This window comes from Eulemur rufifrons, chromosome 27 (genome assembly GCF_041146395.1).
Source record: "Eulemur rufifrons isolate Redbay chromosome 27, OSU_ERuf_1, whole genome shotgun sequence".
Lineage (NCBI taxonomy): Eukaryota > Metazoa > Chordata > Mammalia > Primates > Lemuridae > Eulemur > Eulemur rufifrons.
The window spans coordinates 12,720,246-12,736,904 of record NC_091009.1 but is presented as its reverse complement, the minus strand read 5'-3'; the positions used below and the strand labels follow the sequence as shown (position 1 = coordinate 12,736,904).

Sequence of the window (16,659 nt, the reverse complement as noted above, 5' to 3'; positions counted from 1 at the left end):
AGCCAATAAATCTAAATTTATTTTGTAGTAGTCATTTTTGTTAATGGAAGTGTTTTCCAGATGTTGCCTAAGTCTAGTCGTCTGGGCCTACTTCCAACACATGAGGAAAGTTTGATTTCATAGGTTGTCACTGTTGATTTTGTCTAACCTTTGGACTAATTGGTTCATCCCAATATATTTGCACTGATATATAAGACTTCCAGCACATTGGAGAACTTCATCTATCCATTTACCGGTAAGTGTCAAAGTTAACTTGCTTCATGGAATTAAATGTGTTTTCATTAAAGGTATTTGAAAAAGATTTATAAGGATAGTAGCTGGAAATTTTTTTTTAAAGATTATATTTATGAAATACACCTGCTGGAAGCTTTTACAATTTATATTGAGAGTAAAGGGAAAGTTGGAACGATAATTCCACTATGCTTGTTAAATTAAATTTTATTGAAGCCAGTTATTTTTCCCCCCCAAGACAGAATTTAAACCTTGCACTGTAAGTATATGCTATACTTTGAATAGAGTTTTAAGGTAAGTCTGTTTTCTATGTTGGAGATTTCTAAAGTATTAAAATGGTCAGTAACATAACTGAGGGTAATGATGACTTGTTCTGCTTAAGAGTGAGTATAATGGTCAGATATTTTCTATGGAATTACTTTAAAAAGATTTGTTTCAAGAATGGGATGTTTTTATTATTAAATTACATTTTAAAATTATTAAAACGTTGTGTGTAACACAAGCAAAACTTAGTGGTGAGATAAAAGAGCAGTTTTCTTATAATTGTATTTTATTTTCAGCAAGGCTACAGTACCTGAAAACAACCATGGAGTGGAAAATACTTCCCATTTACTTGTTGCTGCTGCTTTCAGTTTTTTTGATTCAGCAAGTCTCATCTCAAGGTAACTTAACCATCAAAAATACTTTGACTTAACAACTATTGCTAGTCATTGTCTTGATTTTTAACAAATGAAATAAATTTCTAAAAATCGATATTTGAGTTTAATATGTAGTATAACCTTAATAAAATGTGAAACATACATAGTATATTTATAAGTGATTTGGAATTCTTACCTTTTTTTCTGCATTATGAAAATTTTCAAGAATTTTTGAGCTTTTGTACAGAATAATTATGATATTCATTATTCCTATGGTTCTTCCAAAAGTTTAAAAAATGCAGACATATGATAAAAGTATGCTGGAGCTGTACAAGATCATCAAAATAACTAAAAGAACAATATTTATCCTATAATTTTTGCCTATATGGTGACAAATAAATTTAACTAGTCTTTTACATCAAGTAAATTATTGACAAACAACTTATTTTGGCATCATGTTGACATAGATATCATATTTTAATGAATATTTACAATGTTTCAAATGGCATTTTATTAATCTTGAAAGTATTCTCTCTTTATTATAAGGACTATTCATTCAGATATAGACTTATACAGATATGACTGTCATTTTGTGTTATAATATTGAGCTACTCATGGACCTTCCAAAACAGAGTCAGTCCTGGATGAACAGTTCTTGTTATTCATTCTTAAAGAATGTTGAAATACATTCAATGCAATCACACTAGCAAAAGTTGCTTGCATGTGATCTAGATTGATTAGTGTAACAACACCAAGATCTCTTTCTTTTCTTTTCCTTTGATAAGCAAAATCTGAGAGAAGAAAAATCAAGTTTCATGACTGTTATGGTGAAATTACATTTCTAAAGCAGACATTTCCAGTAAAATAACTGAAATTCTTATGAAACCTGAATATGGTGGATAGCTGCCTGCACAGGTGTAGTTGCAGAATTTCTTAGATAAGAAAAGATGGAAAAACACATGAAAGCACACATGAATATTTAATAAGGAATTATGACCACTCTGGTATCTCCAGATCCTTCAGCTCTCTCATAATATTATTACAAGGCTCACAAAATTGGGTGCATTTCCTAAATTACCTTTTCTTCTGTAATATAATCAGTTTTTCACTAAAACAGTTTTTAATTTCCTTTAAATAAATGAAATTGAAATTAGTGGTTAAAATTAACAGCAACCAAAGTAGGACTGACATTTAGTCCGTGAAAATAAACTTTTCCTATAAAGGTAACTGATTTCTTATTTAAGAAATCTGCCAACTGTAAAAGAACACTCTTTTGATGTTGTCTTGTCTGCTTCTCTTGCTTTCTCAACCTCTTCTCATTCTCTTTTTTTCTTTATATATAATATATGTATTTATATACATACACTATATATGCATTTTCATATGTCTTGTACATATATGCATGCAAAAAGATCTGAAAGTTGTCCTACTATTTACTGTTTTATTTGCATATTCAGACTTTAACTTTCCTGGACTCTATTCTTTTGAGATTTTTTTTCAGTGTGTTTCAACATTCCTCTATGGATTTAAGACATTGCATCTGCTAATTTCTATTCCAGAGATGGATTCCATTGTTACGTTGCTGCGGTTCACTCTCAGGGAGGTTTTTATCGTGTTGTTTTCCAAGATTTATTTTAAAAAAAATTAGAGGATAATTGTGCTTTTGTTATTTGTTTTCTGCCCAGGAAAACTCCATTCATGACCTTTATATTCATGTCCAGATGCTATTTCAAGAGTTCTCTATTTTGCAGTAACTTTAGCAGTGGTTCTAAGCATCTGGCGTTGCCAACATTTAAAGTATCCAGTTATCCCCATCAGTAAAGGAGGAGAATGCCTAGTAAAGTTCGTGCTGGCATAACCAGCTTGCTTTAAACTGGCATCAGGAATGAGAGGCAGTGTAACTGGGTGGAAAAATCTTGGGCTTTAGAGTCAGATACATCAGAGTCCAAATTCTGGATGGACTGTTTGCTTAAGATGACTATACAATTTATTATCCAAATCAGGGCACTTGTAAGAGTCAAAGAAGTCAGTACAAATAATTAATAGGTGTTAATTGATCTATAATACAGATATACTAGAACTATTAGCTAGCTGTGTGTCATCGAGCAAGTTATTAAAATTTCTGTGTTTCAGCTTCCTTATTTCTAAAAAGGGGCTACTGATACTCTCCTGGAAACATTTCCATAAGCATCAGAGATAACGTGTGACTCGGTGCCTGGCACAGAGATGCGCAGTCAGTGGCAGCTGGTGACCATCATAGCCACAGCCACTTCTCCGTTAGGAGCATCACTGTCTTTATGCAGAGCCCTTACTTTGCCCGATGTCAGGAGCGTATTTATCTTCTCAAGCCTGGTGAAGAGTAAAGTGACATGATCGAGATCACGTAAAAGATGAGCCAGTTACCGGCCGGGCCTGTTGCTAACCCTCATTCCAACATTTCCCCGATTGATCAAATTCTCTCTCGCCCAGGCGGCTTTGTCCCCCTCGTTAGATCTGTCCCCCTCTGTGAAGTGGTCTGGCCATATTTACGCTAGTATTGTATAATTTTAGATTTATCAAGCTGTGCAGGGAGATGTGGGGAAGGGTATTCTAGAGATGCCGCCTGCAACTGTGATTATAACTGTCAACACTACATGGAGTGCTGCCCCGATTTCAAGAGAGTCTGCACTGTGGGTAAGTCCCGAGAGCCGGCGTCTCCTCCTCTGTCCAGCGACGCTGCTCTGGGAGCCCCCCTCGCTCCCCCTCGCACCCCCTCGCAGCGCTGCTTTCCCACTGTTTCGCTTCCTTTGCTCAAGCGCCTTTCCCTTCACTTGCATAAATGTTGCGGTGCTCTGTCCCTAAGGATGGTGTCAAGGCTTGATGACTGGGGAGGGTCAGAGGAGCCTGGAAATCTGTCCCTTGCACGAGGTTACTGACTAGTTCAAGTGTCTTGTTTTAAACAGAGACAACACTGTGACTCAGTTGACATTAAGTAGTTAGTAATGGGTAATTATTTACTAATAATCAGAAGTGCAATTGCTTAGTGATGGAGCCTTTCAGTAAGTTCATCAAAAGAATTCGTAGCACAGAATAATCTTGTCTACTATTTGACTTTTTGATAGCAACATGTTTTTAAATGACCTAAAAAAGGCTCTAGAAAGTACTAGTGTTTAATGATGAGTTTCAGTTAAAACCCAAAGGTCTGAATTTTAAATTATGGGTGGTATTTCATGTGAATATATTTTGGGGCATTTTCTTATTAACACAGAAGCAGTTCATATTCAATTTATGAAAATTATAATTAATATTGTTTAGAGTTATATTTGCTTTACAATTTGCATGCGAAACTGATAAATATATTGTTGCACAATCCGTGTATGGGATAAAGTAATTATTTCTAACAGGCCTTGGTGAGTCACTGTACCTCTAACCAAGGTTTTTTTTGAAATGAGCAGGCCTCTTATACAGTCTATACCGTGGGATTAGACTGAAATCTTTTATCTCTACACTTTGCCTAGCTTGTCATCATAAAGGTCTCTGCATCATAAATAATTTTCAAGTCCAAATAGTGACCCATTTATATTAAGCCAGCTCTTTGGAATATATTGCCATAAGATCTGAGTATTTGGTTAACATAAATCTATTACACAGCAGTGGTGAGAGGAGAGGATGGAGGGATTTCATGGGAAGTCCCTTCGCTGTTCAGACATTTCCCAATTTTCTATTGTCCATCCATATAAATGACTCAGGTAGCATTGAGGTGTCTTTTAGAGCCTTGAAGGACAAGAAAAGTTCCTCTGAGTCACCACATTTCTTTCTTGACTTGGGCTGTCTTCATTTGGGCCACCATCCATCTTTAACTGGACCATGTACTCCACATTCCAAATAAAAGACTTAGAAACGCACGGTTGGAACTCTAGTCAGCTATGAAATGAGAAATGGTTGCCAAGCACATGGGGACGGCTTCACACGTAATAATCTGTAATGTTTTCTTGTGCTCTGGGCAGAGCTTTCCTGTAAAGGCCGCTGCTTTGAGTCCTTTGCGAGAGGAAGGGAGTGTGACTGTGACTCCCAGTGTAACAAGTACGGCAAGTGCTGCTCCGACTACGACAAGTTCTGTGAAGAAGGTGAGCATCACAGGCCGCTCGGGGGCTCCCGGTACAGCCAGCCCTGGGCACCTGCCCTGGCATCACCGATAGTGTTTAACATGCTTTAACATGCAGTCCCTCTAGGGTCTTGATTTTGCTAACTTATCAACTATTTCCTAATAAGTTTGTTTCACGGAGATGAATTAAAGAAGCAAAGCATCTTCCAACAATAGCGCCCCCGGCTCAGCCGGGCTCTGGGAGCACCAACGACTGTGGTTCAGTCACAGAGAGGATGGGACGGAGTGGACGTGCTTTTTTCCTTCAGATGTGGTTCAATTTCAGGTTAAATCACCAGTAATCAACTCATTTGATGATGTCTTGTCTCCCCCTTGCTGATTTCACAAAGTCACCTGTTCTTTGAGCTCTCTGTGCTTTTGGCCTCAATGTTTGAGTGTATACTTAAGGATAGAATCGACACTTTTCGCTTCTCTAAACAAGTCAATTTGTGAATTAGTGTAAGCCACTAAAGTTACGGGCAAATCTGCTAAGAAGTCACCTGTCGGTTATGTGTTCCTTCTCATCTCTCCAGTCCCCTCAGTAGTCTCTGTTCAAGAGCCTGTGAGTGACAGTCTAGGAAAAGGATAGCTCCATTTCAGATCCTCCTCGCTGGTTATAGTCCTGAAGGAGTACTCTGAGGGTGACCAAAACCCTCCACTTGTTACAAAAAAAAAAAAAGATTGAAAAAATATACTTAAATAATGAATTATTTTCTTGTATCCAATGTTTGTCTTAAATCCTACTGTGTTAAAACGAGGATATTTGTGGAGGTAAAAGTGAAAATCAGCCTTGCTTGCATAATCTTATCATTTTATTTAAACAAGGCTGCACTTCCTGCTCCTTTAAAACAGTGGAAAAACAGTGAAAAACTGTTCATCGCCAGTGTTGAGGGATGTTTCTTCACTGTTCAATATTTCCATTGGAAAGCACTCCAAAAATAACGAAGACAACACCCTTGTAATCAAAACTCAGGGCTCATGAAACCAGGTGGAAAAAACAAAACACCAAAAAGAAAAAAAAAAAAAAAAAAAAAAAGCCCAACTCAGAGCTCAACATTCCTGTAGCTTTTGCAAGGCCCCATGATGAGTGAACCATATTTACTCATTACCCTGATAATTATTTTGGCCGCCAAACAAAAAGCTAAGGATTTATTTTGGGCAGAGAATGGGTGGAGAGGGAAGATGATTAGAGAGTGATGAAGCATTGAGCGAACACTTTAGTAAAGACAATGCTTTATGCTAGCAAGTGTTGGGCCAGATTACCTAAGGTTTAGGAAGAACTCAGTGGAAAAAAGTGATGAAGGCAATGCCAGGCAACTTCATTTACAGAAATCATCAGACAATCAGGGGCCCAAATAATGGAACCACCCAGAGCTCCAAGACTTCATTTTTAAAACTAGTTTGAGACTCACCAGTTAGTTGTTTCAATGTAAATACGGCTTACAGGCAACTACCTAAAAATCAAAGCATTTCAAGAATTGAAGGAATCACAGCTGTCCAAGTGCCTCTGAATGTGGGTGAGAAAACTTGAGTGCGAGAGGTTAAGTAACTGTTTTGCCCAAGAGCGTTAGCTACTACATGGCAGAGCTGTTTGAGATGATTGATGTTTTTGTTGGGTGGGAGGAGAAAGAAGTACCGTGGTCCGTTCATGGAGTCTAGAGCAATGAAGTTCTGAGTTTGGTGGGAGTAGCAGGATTTATCACAGTTCTTCTGTACCAGAGAGTCCCCATTGCTCTGTGTTTTCTTATCTTTCAGAAGTCCTTCTTCTTTTCTTCTGGTTCCTAATGATCAAAAAATGCTGTATGTCTTCTCTTCTAGACATGAAAAGGGGTAGGAGTGAAGGGGATAAAAAGTTTAAAAGATCAACACCAAAATATTAATGCTTGCTTATCTTTGGAAGGGAAGCACATTTTGAGGAAAAGCATAATGTGAAGGTGTGAAATTTTCACAAGAATAAATATTCATATAGAACTTTTGTAATTAAAAAATAACTGAAAGGTAAATTCGTATCATTTGATTTAAATGAATAAGGAAACAGGAAAAATGTAATTATATTCTTCTCAAGAGCATAAATATCCTGTCATCAACATGTAGTATTATTTTTATAATTACAGAAGATGATGCTTATAGAATCAAGTATTTTTGAGGCAGGCAAATACCTTCAGAGACCATCTTGAATAAACATCTGTTTGCAGACAAGAAAATGAGGTTCGAGAGGAGTTAGCCTATTTGCCCGAGGTCACAGTGATAGAGACTTGTAGACCTAGGACTGGAATTCAGGTTTCCTGATTCTTGAGACTTTGCTCCCTGTCATAACTTGCAGTTTGAGAACCACTATTTTATAGCAATGCATCCTCAGCGTGAGTTGGTTTGGAGCCATTAGTGCTGTGCCAAAGCCTGCCTGCAGTGGCTTTCACCAGCATGGATTCCTGAACCAGATGCATCCGTGCTTTTCACAGTTAGGGCTGCCGATGAATATAACCAAGATGTTAACTGACCTGTCTTGCTTGGCCTCAGTGCACAATCCCACATCACCACCATCTTCAAAGACTGCACCTCAGCCTCCAGGAGCACGTCAAAACATCAAATCAACAACCAAACGTTCACCCAAATCACCAGACAAGAAGAAGACTAAGAAAGTTGTAGAATCAGAGGAAATAACAGAAGGTAGGAAGATGACAGATGCAACCAAAGGAAGCTATTTCTTAGACGAAATGACCTGTAGGTGGACTATTTACATAACACCGTTCTCAGAGAACGGGATAATCATAGGAGTCATGAAAGGCTCATTACCCGTTAACTTTTTTTTACTTTGCTTTAAGTCAAAGTTTAAAACAAATTGCAAACCCTCAGTTACTTATAGTCTTTCTTATTTACCAAATCTAGCGTTGGTCTGGATTTAAAAAAAAAAATCAGAAGGGACAAATGTTACTGTAAAAAACAAATATAAAAACAACCCCATGGTTTTCTTTGCAGAATAATTAGATTCTGTGAAAAATTTTGGCAACTGTGGTAAAGTTGCGAGATACTAGTTGTAGTGCTAGTATCTGTGATAAGCTCAGGTTCCTTGCTTCTAACTGACAAAAGGGCAGTTCATCATGTTATTTATAAACAAAAGCAGAACACAGATATTTGTAGATCAGTAAACAGCATTTCTTATTGCATTTGGACTGGCAGTTCTTTTTTGTTTGAAATCACAGTTGGTGTGATCAACCTTTTTTATTTGATTTATAGAACATTCTGTTTCTGAAAATCAAGAGTCCTCCTCCTCCTCCTCCTCTTCCTCTTCTTCTTCAACTATTCGGAAAGTCAAGTCTTCCAAAAATTCAGCTGCTAATAGAGAATTACAGAAGAAACCCAAAGGTTTGAGCATTGATAAAGATCAAAGACTATATCAATGCCATATTAACAATGATTATTTAAAAGCAATGTGTGTTGGTAGAATGAGAGTATCTCAAAATATGGGGGCGGGTATATAACTTTATAAAAATTATCTTAGAAAGTACCAGATGAATACTTCCTACAGGAAATTAGTGCCAAACAGCTGAGAAACCACTCTTAAAAGCAAAGGATAAGCAGCAACTGTGGAACCAGGAGATGGCACCAGAGATGATTATTTATGGTGTTCTACTGCAATTCCTGTCTACCTGTTAGCATTTTGCTTTCTTCCCCTTCCTCTATCTTCCTTGTGTTTTCATTTTCCCCTCCCCAGCCTTCTTTTATTTTTTTAAAAAAACACTTATATGCTGCTTAAATGTTTTTATAAATATTAATCCATTAAATTCTCATAAACCTCTAAGAAGGGCAATATTATCCACATTTTACAGATCCTGTATTATTTTCCTAGAAATTATATCTGGCTGATTTTTCTCTAGTAGAGAATGTGCCACAGAGTAGGCTATTATTGCCTGAAAGGAGATTCCCTTTGTTCTCTTTATTTTTTCCTGAAGTTCTAAAATATATTCTCTTTCACCAGGAAATACTGGATTTTGGACAATAGGGTTTTGAAGAACTCCATTTCCTGGGTGGTTGTGATTTCCTCTGAAGCATTCTCTCTAGCTGACTAGCCAGATATTTAATCTTAGTCATCCAGAAAATCTTGCATACAATAAAAGTGTAATACACGTTGGCTAAACGGAATTCATCTCAGTGAAGTGCCCCTTGGGGCTTTGTAGTTCTCCTATGGGGTAGCTGCTATGGGAAATTCTGCAAAATAGGGTCTTTTTGCTGCCGTGGCATCCTAAGCTCCTCGCTGTGTCTCCAGGGACTGTCAAGTTTAGCTAAGCAGAGGAAAGAGAGCAGCTAATAGGTCTAGGTATGGGAACAGGGCTTAGCAGAGACTTTGGGGGTGACTGGGGGAGATTTCCTCAGAGCTGGCTGAAGAGGCCTGTAAGGTAATTGGTACAGTGCAACTAGGAGATGTTGGGAGGAAGGAAGCAGGGAAGGAAGAGAGGAAAGAAGGGAGGGAGGGAGGGAGGAAAGGGCCCTGGGCACTGAGGAACAAGAGGAGCAGAAAAAGTGAGGGGTAAAGAACATTATATAAAGAGATGAATTAGTATTACTGATCACGTTGTTAATTTCAATATTGCCACTGAAATTCCATGTATTAATTGTATAGGGTTTAACTTGTACTTTTCATCCCGTACATCATTCAGCCCAATAAGATAGATTATTTACCATTTCACAATAAATTAATGGATATATTAGAGGTTAGCAATTTGCCTAGAAACACACAACTAGTCAATGATAAAGATGGGAACTTTAGGTCACTGTTAAAAGGAAAAATTATTCTAAAATAACAAGATGTCTATTTTTTCCTCTAGTAAAAGATAACAAGAAAAAAACTCCTAAAAAGAAACCTACCCCAGAACCACCAGCTGAAGATGAAGCTGGAAGTGGCCCGGATAATGGTGATTTTAAGCTCACTCCAACTCCTGACAGTCCTACCACCCAACGCAATAAAGTTACTACGTCTCCCAAGACTACAACAGCAAAACCAATAAACCCTAAATCCACTCTTCCACCTAATTCTGATACATCTGAAGAGACATCTTTGACAGCCAGTAAAGAAACAACAGCTGAAACTAAAGAGACTACTGTAACAAATAAACAGACTTCAACTACTGCAAAAGAGACTTCAGCTAAAGAGAAGGGAAGTGCAGAGAAAACATCTGCTAAAGATTTAGCACCCACATCTAAAGTGCCTGCTAAACCTGCCTCTAAAGCTGAAACTACAACCAAAGCCCCTGCTCTCACCACCCCCAAGGAGCCTGTACCCACTACCACCAAGAAGCCTGCACCTACCACCCCCAAGGAACAACCTCCCACCACCCCCAAGGCGCTTGTACCCACTACCACCAAAGAGCCTGCACCCAACACCCCCAAGGAACAACCTCCCACCACCCCCAAGGCACCTGTACCCACTACCACCAAACAGCCTGCACCCAACACCCCCAAGGAACAACCTCCCACCACCCCCAAGGCGCCTGCACCCACCACCACCAAGGAGCCTGCACCCACCACCACCAAGGAGCCTGCACCCACCACCCCCAAGGAACAACCTCCCACCACCCCCAAGGCGCCTGTACCCACTACCACCAAAGAGCCTGCACCTACCACCCCTAAGGAACAACCTCCCACCACTCCCAAGAAGCCTGCACCCACCACCACCAAGGAGCCTGCACCCACCACCACCAAGGAGCCTGCACCCACCACCCCCAAGGAACAACCTCCCACCACTCCCAAGGAGCCTTCACCCACCACCCCCAAGGAGCCTGCACCCACCACCACCCCCAAGGAGCCTGCACCCACTACCACCAAGGAGCCTGTACCTACCACCCCCAAGGAACAACCTCCTACCACTCCCAAGAAGCCTGTACCCACTACTACCAAGGACCCTGAACCTACCACTCCCAAGGAGTCTACACCCAACACTCCCAAGGAACCAGCTCCCACCACCCCCAAGGAGCCTGCACCCACTACCCCCAAGGAGCCCGCACCTACTACCCCCAAGGAACCAGCTCCCACCACCCCCAAGGAGCCCGCACCTACTACCCCCAAGGAACCTGCTCCTACTACCCCCAAGGAACCTGCTCCTACCATCCCCAAGGAGCCTGCACCCATCACCCCCAAGGAACCTGCTCCTGCCACCCCCAAGGAACCTGCTCCTGCCATCCCCAAGGAGCCCATACCTACCACCCCCAAGGAACCTGCTCCTACCATCCCCAAGGATCCTGTTCCAGATACCCCCAAGAAGCCCATACCCACCACACCCAAGGAACCTGCACCCACCACTCCCAAGGCACAGGCTCCTACTACCCCCAAGGAGCCTGTACCCACCACCCCCAAGGAGCCCACACCCACCACCCCCAAGAAGCCTGCTCCAACTACCACCAAAGAGACTGCACCCACCACACCTAAGGAGCCTGCTCCAACTACTCCTGAGACACCTGCTCCAACCACCTCAGGGGCTTCTACTTCAACTACCACCATGGAGCCTCCCGCTACCCCGGAGATCCCTCCTAAATCAACTCCTGAGTTCTCCGCAGGACCCACACCAAAGGCGCCTGAAAACAGTCCTAAGGATCCTGCTGTACCTACAACTAAGACTCTTGAAGTGACCAACCCCAAAATGACTACAACAGGTCAAGACAAGACAACAGTAAAAGATATACATACTGTGCCTGAAATTACAACAGCTGCACCCAAGATTACAACAAAACAGACAGCAACTACAAGAGAAGAAACAACTGAATCCAAAACAAGTACAACCACATCAATCAAAATTACTACTCCTAAAGCAACAACTCTTGCACCCAAAGTAACTACTGCAACAAAAAGAACAACTACTACAACTGAGACTATGAAAAAACCTGAAGAAACAGCTAAACCAAAAGATACAACTACTAATTCTAAAGCGACAACTCCTAAACCCCAAAAGCCAACTAAAGCACCCAAAAAGCCCACTTCTACCAAAAAACCAAGACCAACAGCTAGAGTTAGAAAACCAAAGACAACACCAACTCCTCCAAAGATGACTACAACAATGCCTGAATTGAACCCTACATCTTTAGCAGAAACCAGGCTCCAAACCACCACCAGCCCTAACCAAACTCCAAACTCAGAAATAGTTGAAGTATATCCAAAGTATGAAGATGCAGATGGTGCTGAAGGAGAAACACCTCACATAATACCCAGGCCCCCGGTGTTAGTTCCTATAGTTATTCCAGGCATTGAGTACTCAGTGAGAGGACCCAGTCAAGGCATTGTCATCAACCCTATGCTTTCAGGTAATAAGAATCACTGTCATTTTTAAAACTGGTAATGTTAATTTACATCTATCTTAACCAGAATGCCCTGATTTAGGATCACTCTACTAAGACATATTACCTAGAACCCAGACCTTATTAACTTGTGAAATTTTACAATTCCCCTGTAGGTCAGAAGAGGAACAATCATAGTAAGCTTATTCAGTCTTTAGGAAATTGAGTAATAACCTAGGGCTAGGAATTTAGTGTTTCTGTGTCTGTAAGAAGCAGAGATGGTACAGTCAAAAAAATTTGTAGTTATTCTTTTCGAAACCAACCCAAAGGGCAACCAGAACTGAAAAATGGAACTGCACATTGAGTTCATACATCCAGTAAATGTCTAGTTTACCTGAAGATCAAGGTAACCTGGCCCATTTCAATTCATAATAATTTATATAATATTTTTGAATAGTATCACCTTTAAGTACAAGGGAATTATGAAGTGTATCACTTCTTCCACCTCTGAAATGCAGACACCTCAAACTGTGCCCTTCAAGATCTTAGAACAGAATAAACAGGAAATGGAACCGTGTGGGAGGACTTGAAAAGAACGTACTTCTCTCATTCAGTTCTATATGTTTTTTTTTGTTGTTGTTGTTAATCTGTTTAGATGAGACCAATCTATGCAACGGTGAGCCAGTAGATGGGCTGACGACTTTGCGCAATGGGACGTTAGTTGCATTCCGAGGTGATGTATACGTTTCTCTTTCTTCCCATCTTTTTGTTTTGGCATTTATGAGAACCAAAGCCACGGACGAGTGCTAGTTTGGGCTGAGCTTTCTGGAGGGGGACCTGATTGATAGACCTACCTCACACAATGAGAACCTGAGAGTAGTAACCAAAATATTGGATTAGTAAAATTAGACAAACTAAAGTAAGGAAAAACCCTAAATTGACACTACAGAGGTTTTTCTCCAACTGTTAGGATTTAAAAGGTAGTTCAAATTTTAATTTCCTATCAAATGAAATGACATAAGAATTTGTTTTCCCTGCTTTACTTTATTTGAAAGTAACATCTAAGCTGTGATGTGTTCAAAAGCGTTACATTCTCTGTGGGAGAGTAACAGGAGAAAAGCAGTTATTTCATGTTAATTCTCTACTAGTCCAGTCTTCTTAAAATATATTTAGATTAAATCTGAAAACATGCTCACACAGTAAATACTCTGAAGAGATTTTCGTAGTCATTAAGTTGTAACTCCTTAATTCTAAAAGAAAAAGCCAAAAGGCTCTTTCTAGAGAAACTAGAAAACAAAGATATCTCAAAGGTTATGCTAGATTTCTCTGGACTTGAGATATATCTACTCCCAGAAATGTTTAAATACTACCCTCTGTAACTGCCTAAACTTCCAGTCATACAATGCATATAATCTGTTTTTCTTTATAACCATTTAAAATTTTTTCATTTTGGTTTCTTTTGGAATAGGTTTCAGTATCCAGCTTATAGGCTGATGTCTCTCTTTAAATTTTAGGTCATTATTTCTGGATGCTAAGTCCATTCAGTCCCCCATCTCCAGCTCGCAGAATTACTGAAGTTTGGGGTATTCCTTCCCCTATTGATACTGTTTTTACTAGATGCAACTGTGAAGGAAAAACTTTCTTCTTTAAGGTAACAAAAATATCTTTATGAGAGAAGTCAGCAAATTGTAATTGCATTGTTTATTACAACAACATAAATCACTTTGCCCTCCAATTCAGAGGTGTTCCCACATTTTAATGAATTACTCTACAATGAAAATTTAATCATAAATTAATACCTAATTTGATAACATTAATGGTCAACATATTACAACATTTAAATAATGTTAACACTTTCTTCCTACGCTTAAATCTAAAAATGAGTTACTAACCTTTTTCAAAGCTGTTAACCTCATTTTCTCTTTTAAATTATCAGGATTCTCAATACTGGCGTTTCACCAATGATATAAAAGATGCAGGGTACCCCAAGCAAATTGTAAAAGGATTTGGAGGACTAAATGGAAAAATAGTGGCAGCTCTTTCAATATCTAAATACAAGAACAGGCCTGAATCTGTGTATTTTTTCAAGAGAGGTAAGTGTTACATAATTGATAATACAAAACTTTTAAAGAATTCATTTTTATTTCATTTTTTTCATCTATTACTGGGTTTACTGTCAGAAGATATCTTTAATGGCTGGAATCAAATATTTTCAATGAAAAAATCAAAATTGAAGGTTGTAAGAAGTATTTAGATCTCTTGACATGTAAATCACAATTCATCTTAGTTTTCAGGTCACTGAAGGAATGTCATCATTTACCTTCAATTAAAGTTCAATATATAACTATGCAATTTGTTGCATTTATGCATTCAACAAGTATTTCAGGGTTAGTAATTATTTGTAACACCCTTAATAGCCATTATTAATATCTAGACGTATTTTATGAAAAACAAGAAAAAACTGATCATTTTTTCCACTTTGTAAAAGTTCTTTTCTATCTGAGAGGGTTAAATCAATTTTCATATTCTATGTGACTTTCTCACACATAACAGGTGGCAGCGTTCAGCAGTATATTTATAAACAGGAACCTGTCCGAAAGTGCCCTGGAAGAAGGCCTGCTATAAATTATCCAGTGTATGGAGAAACAACACAAGTTAGGAGACGTCGCTTTGAACGGGCTATCGGACCTTCTCAAACACACACCATCAGAATTCACTATTCACCACCAGTCAGAGTTGTTTATCAAGACAAAGGTAAGATTTTTATTGTGTTAAAAATTCTTAAACATAAAGTATAGGTAATGTAGTTTCTTATAGAGTAAGGCTTATTAAATATAAATACTACCAAATAGCCCTAATAATTTAAGATTTATGTAAAACACATCAACTTGCCTTACTGAATAAACAGAGCAATATTTTCTTTTTCTTTGTGGGTAAGGAAAAGTTTATTCAGGTTTGTTAATTGTAACAAATACTATTTATCAAGTGCTTCTTACCAAGAACATTATATACAAATCTGGAGCCCTCAACAGTTCTAAAAGGTCGCTCTCAGTGCTGTATTGGAGGGCAAAAACCGAAGCACTGAAGTTAGATAACTTACCTAAGTAACAGCTACTAAGTGAATAAACTGAGATTAAAACCCAGGTCTGTCTGGATCTTTCCAAGATAGTTATGTTCCCTTTTAATTTGACACCTTTTATTAAAAATGTCATCTGCAGGTTTCCTTCATAATGAAGTTAAAGTGAGTACAGTGTGGAGAGGACTTCCAAATGTGGTCACCTCAGCTATATCACTACCCAATATCAGAAAACCTGACGGCTACGACTATTATGCCTTTTCTAAGGGTAAGTCATTAAGTGTAACTTTGATAGCTTCTCGAGGAGGTGATATCACTTGTGAAAATATGAATATAATCACAGCAAAAACACCAACTGTGCAATGGTGACCAAAAGTGAGTAAACTGTATTATTCTAATTGCTGTGAAAAAGGAAGAGTTTTTAGGTTTTTGCTTGAATTTCAATTAAACTGAATGGTATTGCCATTCAATTCTGCTCTAACCTTCATGAAATTATAATAAAACATCCAACTACTTGAGTAAAACTGCTACTGAAAACAGTACTTTACTTCTATCATCTGTGGCATTTAATAGATACCTTGTATACACAACATTTTACTGATTTGCATCAATACACAGTCTATAAAATCAGAAAGAAGTTCCTGAGAAATTGATTTTATTAATTAAATTATATTACCCAGGATACTTTTTCTTGAAAAGCCCGACAATCTAAGTTATTTTGCCTATGATTCCATAATATGAATGACATCAGAATGTACTGTTAAAAAAGGATAAACTCAAGTGAATTATTTTTCAGACTAATTCGGTTATTTTTTAAATGCTTACTTCAAAAAGGAGAGTTGAACCAAATTTTACTGGAAGATGTTGAAAGGTCAATCTTTTGAAAGGTCAAAAAAGCTGAAAGGTAGAAAGGTCAAAGCAATTGTTTTTCTTTTTGTCAGTTCAAATTAATTAATAAAAACATTTCTGATATTAAAATGATAAACAGTATCTTTGAGCATAATAATCGGCATAAATTATTTTTGAGTTTTGAGTGTTCTGTTTTCCTTTTAATTAAAAAAATGATTTCTCTTCCATTTAGATCAATACTATAACATCGACGTGCCTAGTAGAACAGCAAGAGCAATTACTACTCGTTCTGGGCAGACCCTATCCAAAGTCTGGTACAACTGTCCTTAAACTGATGAGCAAAGGAAGCGTCAACTAATTAAAGTGAAGAAAATAATAATAAACTTTGACACTGAAATACATTTTATTAATAAAGAATGTTGAGATAAGCATACCAATTTAAATATAAAAATGTTTGTAAATGCGACAATCATTACACTA

General features: G+C 38.3%; 1 protein-coding gene across 2 annotated transcripts; it reads left to right on the top strand.

The window, feature by feature from the left end:
• Positions 1–205: 205 nt before the first annotated feature.
• PRG4 (proteoglycan 4) lies at positions 206–16,623 on the top strand. Of its 2 annotated transcripts, XM_069459556.1 has the most exons (12): positions 206–235; positions 792–893; positions 3,420–3,542; positions 4,856–4,975; positions 7,510–7,659; positions 9,816–12,281; positions 12,910–12,987; positions 13,769–13,905; positions 14,191–14,347; positions 14,808–15,008; positions 15,473–15,598; positions 16,412–16,623. In XM_069459556.1, exons 2-12 carry the CDS (start codon positions 818–820, stop codon positions 16,507–16,509), a joined length of 3,732 nt encoding a protein of 1,243 aa, XP_069315657.1. In that variant the 5' UTR covers positions 206–235; positions 792–817; the 3' UTR covers positions 16,510–16,623. The 2 variants fall into 2 exon arrangements, with proteins under 2 accessions (XP_069315657.1, XP_069315658.1); XM_069459557.1 differs by lacking the exon at positions 7,510–7,659 and having other exon boundaries at positions 16,412–16,622.
• The last annotated feature ends 36 nt before the right edge of the window (positions 16,624–16,659 follow it).

Coding starts and splice junctions, on each gene's coding strand:
- PRG4 (XM_069459556.1), top strand. CDS start 818: ATGGAGTGGAAAATACTTCCCATTTACTTGTTGCTGCTGCTTTCAGTT. Junction 3,543..4,855: donor CAAGAGAGTCTGCACTGTGG/GTAAGTCCCGAG, acceptor TGCTCTGGGCAG/AGCTTTCCTGTAAAGGCCGC. Junction 12,282..12,909: donor CATCAACCCTATGCTTTCAG/GTAATAAGAATC, acceptor TAATCTGTTTAG/ATGAGACCAATCTATGCAAC.